The 3,094-nt window shown below is 64.8% G+C and overlaps 1 protein-coding gene across 1 annotated transcript in view; it reads right to left on the minus strand.

The window, feature by feature from the left end:
* The window catches only part of LOC308057303 (TAF6-like RNA polymerase II p300/CBP-associated factor-associated factor 65 kDa subunit 6L), a gene marked incomplete at its 5' end in the record, with an annotated part of 8,055 nt that extends 5,949 nt beyond the window's left edge, over positions 1 to 2,106 (minus strand). The window contains 5 exon segments of the mRNA XM_080411440.1: positions 669 to 743; positions 995 to 1,089; positions 1,195 to 1,245; positions 1,332 to 1,482; positions 1,930 to 2,106. Of these exon segments, the coding sequence (XP_080267566.1) occupies positions 669 to 743; positions 995 to 1,089; positions 1,195 to 1,245; positions 1,332 to 1,482; positions 1,930 to 2,106 (549 nt within the window).
* Between the last annotated feature and the right edge of the window lie 988 nt (positions 2,107 to 3,094).

The raw sequence follows: 3,094 nt of genomic DNA on the forward strand, positions 1-3,094 counted from the left end.
TCCCACTGGATCCCACCCCATCACTCACCCCATCCCATCACTCATCCCACTGGATCCCACCCCATCACTCACCCCATCCCACCGCTCATCCCACCCTATCCCATCCTATCACCCACCCCATCCCTCCGCTCACCCAACTGGATCCCACTCCATCACTCACCCCATCCCACCGCTCATCCCACTGGATCCCACCGGATCCCACTCCATCACTCACCCCGTCCCACTGCTCATCCCACTGGATCCCACCGGATCCCACTCCATCACTTACCCCATCCCACCCCACCCCATCCCATCCTATCACTCAACCCATCCCACCGCTCATCCCACTGGATCCCACCCCATCCCACTGGATCCCACTCCATCACTCACCCCATCCCATCACTCATCCCACTGGATCCCACCCCATCACTCACCCCATCCCACCGCTCATCCCACCCTATCACTCACCCCATCCCACCGCTCATCCCGCTGGATCCCACCGGATCCCACTCCATCACTCACCCCATCCCACCACTCATCCCCACTGGATCCCACCCCATCACTCACCCTGCCCCATCCCTCACCCTATCCCACCCCCCCATCCCTCAGCCCACCCCATCCCTCACCCCACCCCACCGGATCCCACCGGAACCCACCGGATCCCACCAGATCCCAACCCCAGCACTCACCCCGCTGACCACGTAGACGAAGTAAGGCAGGAGCGCAGCGATCTTGGAATTGCTCTGCAAGTCCTGCAGGGCCACCTGCGGGCGAGGGTGCTGGCCACAGCGGGGCCGGGGGGGAGGGACCACCCCATTTTGGGGTGCTCAGGGGGAGGGGGGGGTCCCCATTTCCCGCCTATTTATCTATTTCCTGCCTATTTCCCGCCTATTTCCCGCCTATTTCCCGCCTATTTCCCGCCTATTTCCCGCCTATTTCCCGCCTATTTCCCGCCTATTTCCCGCCTATTTCCCGCCTATTTCCCGCCTATTTCCCGCCTATTTCCCGCCGGTACCTTCATCAGCTGGGGGTCATCACCCAGCACCGCGCGGGTGACGTGCTGGTAGTACTTGAGCAGGTCGTCTGTCAGCGTGGAGACGGCGCTGGGGACTAAAGAGGGGGATGGGGGGTGGGGTGGGGGTGGGGGGTGTCACCCCAAAGTCTGACCCCTCCCCAAATCCAGCGCCACCCCCCCCCCCCCACACCATCCCTTACCCGCTCCCTGCGGCTCCAGGTTGCCTTTTCCATCCAGGTAGGAAATGTGCACTGGGAAAAGAGGGCGGAAAAAGGGGGGTGAGGGGTCCCGGGGGGGGTCCGTGGGGGTGGTCCTGGGGTTTTGGGGGAACCCTCACCTCGCACAGCCGTCTCGGCGCATCCCTTGGGAATGTTGGTGGCCAAAGCCAGCTCTACCAGGTTGACTTCCCGGTCTTCCTGGAAGTAAAGCTCCCCTTCCTTGATGGCCCGGAAAGGCAGCGCATCCTGGGAGCCGTATCCGCACACCGCCTGGGGAGGGGGGACACTGTGCTGCCACACCCCCACCCCCCCCCAAAAAAAACCACACACCCCCAAGAACCCTCTGGGGGCCACAGCAACATGCGGGGGGGGGGCACCCCTCCCCAGTCCTGGACCCCCCAGGGGGTTATTGGGGACCCCCCCTCCAATCCTGGACCCCCCAGGGGGTTATTGGGGACCCCCCAGGGTGTTACTGGGGATCCCCCTCCCTGTCCTGGACCCCCCAGGGGGTTACTGGGGACCCTCCCTCTGATCCTGGACCCCCCAGTGGGTTATTTGGGACCCCCCAGGGGGTTACTGGGGACCCCCCCTCTCCGATCCTGGACCCCCCAGTGGGTTATTTGGGACCCCCCAGGGGGTTACTGGGGATCCCCCTCCCAGTCCTGGACCCCCCAGGGGGTTACTGGGGACCCCCCCCCCCCAAATACCATCCGGCACCTCAACGTTGCTCCAGCGCAGCGCCCGGTTGAAATCCTCGACCGTCAGTTTGCGGCGCCGGGTGTGTTTCATGAACTGGGAGCTGTTCTGGGGGGAGGCACCGTCACTGGGAGCGGGACTGGGACTGGGACCGGGACTGGGAGCGGGACTGGGACAGGGACTGGGAGCAGGATGGGACTAGAACTGGGACTGGGAGTGTGAGCAGAGCAGGACTGGGAGCGGTACAGGGACTGGGAGCAGGATGGGACTGGAACTGGGACTGGGAGCAGGACTAGGAATGGGACTGGGAGTGTGAGCAGAGCAGGACTGGGAGCGGTACAGGGACTGGGAGTAGGATGGGACTGGGACTGGGAGCAGGGCCAGGAGCTGGACAAAGAGCAGGACTGGACAAGGACTGGGAACGGGAATAGAGTGGGACTGGGAGCTGGACTAGGACTAGGAGCGGGAACGGAGCTGGGACTGGGAACGGAGCTGGGACTGGGAACGGGAACAGAGTGGGACTGGGAGCTGGACTGGGACTGGGAGCTGGACTGGGACTGGGAGCGGGAGCGGAGCTGGGACTGGGAGCGGGAACAGAGTGGGACTGGGAGCTGGACTGGGACTGGGAGCGGGAACGGAGCTGGGACTGGGAACGGAGCTGGGACTGGGAACGGGAACAGAGTGGGACTGGGAGCTGGACTGGGACTGGGTGCGGGAACGGAGCTGGGACTGGGAGCAGGACTGGGACTGGGAACGGGAACAGAGTGGGACTGGGAGCTGACTGGGACTGGGAGCTGGACTGGCACTGGGAGCGGGAGCGGAGCTGGGACTGGGAGCGGGAACAGAGTGGGACTGGGAGCTGGACTGGGACTGGGAGCGGGAACGGAGCTGGGACTGGGAACGGAGCTGGGACTGGGAACGGAGCTGGGACTGGGAACGGGAACAGAGTGGGACTGGGAGCTGGACTGGGACTGGGTGCGGGAACGGAGCTGGGACTGGGAGCAGGACTGGGACTGGGAACGGGAACAGAGTGGGACTGGGAGCTGGACTGGGACTGGGAGCTGGACTGGCACTGGGAGCTGGACTGGCACTGGGAGCGGGAACGGAGCTGGGACTGGAAGCTGGACTGGGAGCGGAGCGGGACGGGGACTGGGAGCGCGATTGGGACGGGGAGCGGGACTGGGAC

This window comes from Falco punctatus (assembly GCF_963210335.1).
Source record: "Falco punctatus genome assembly, contig: scaffold_277, whole genome shotgun sequence".
Taxonomy (NCBI): Eukaryota; Metazoa; Chordata; class Aves; order Falconiformes; family Falconidae; genus Falco; species Falco punctatus.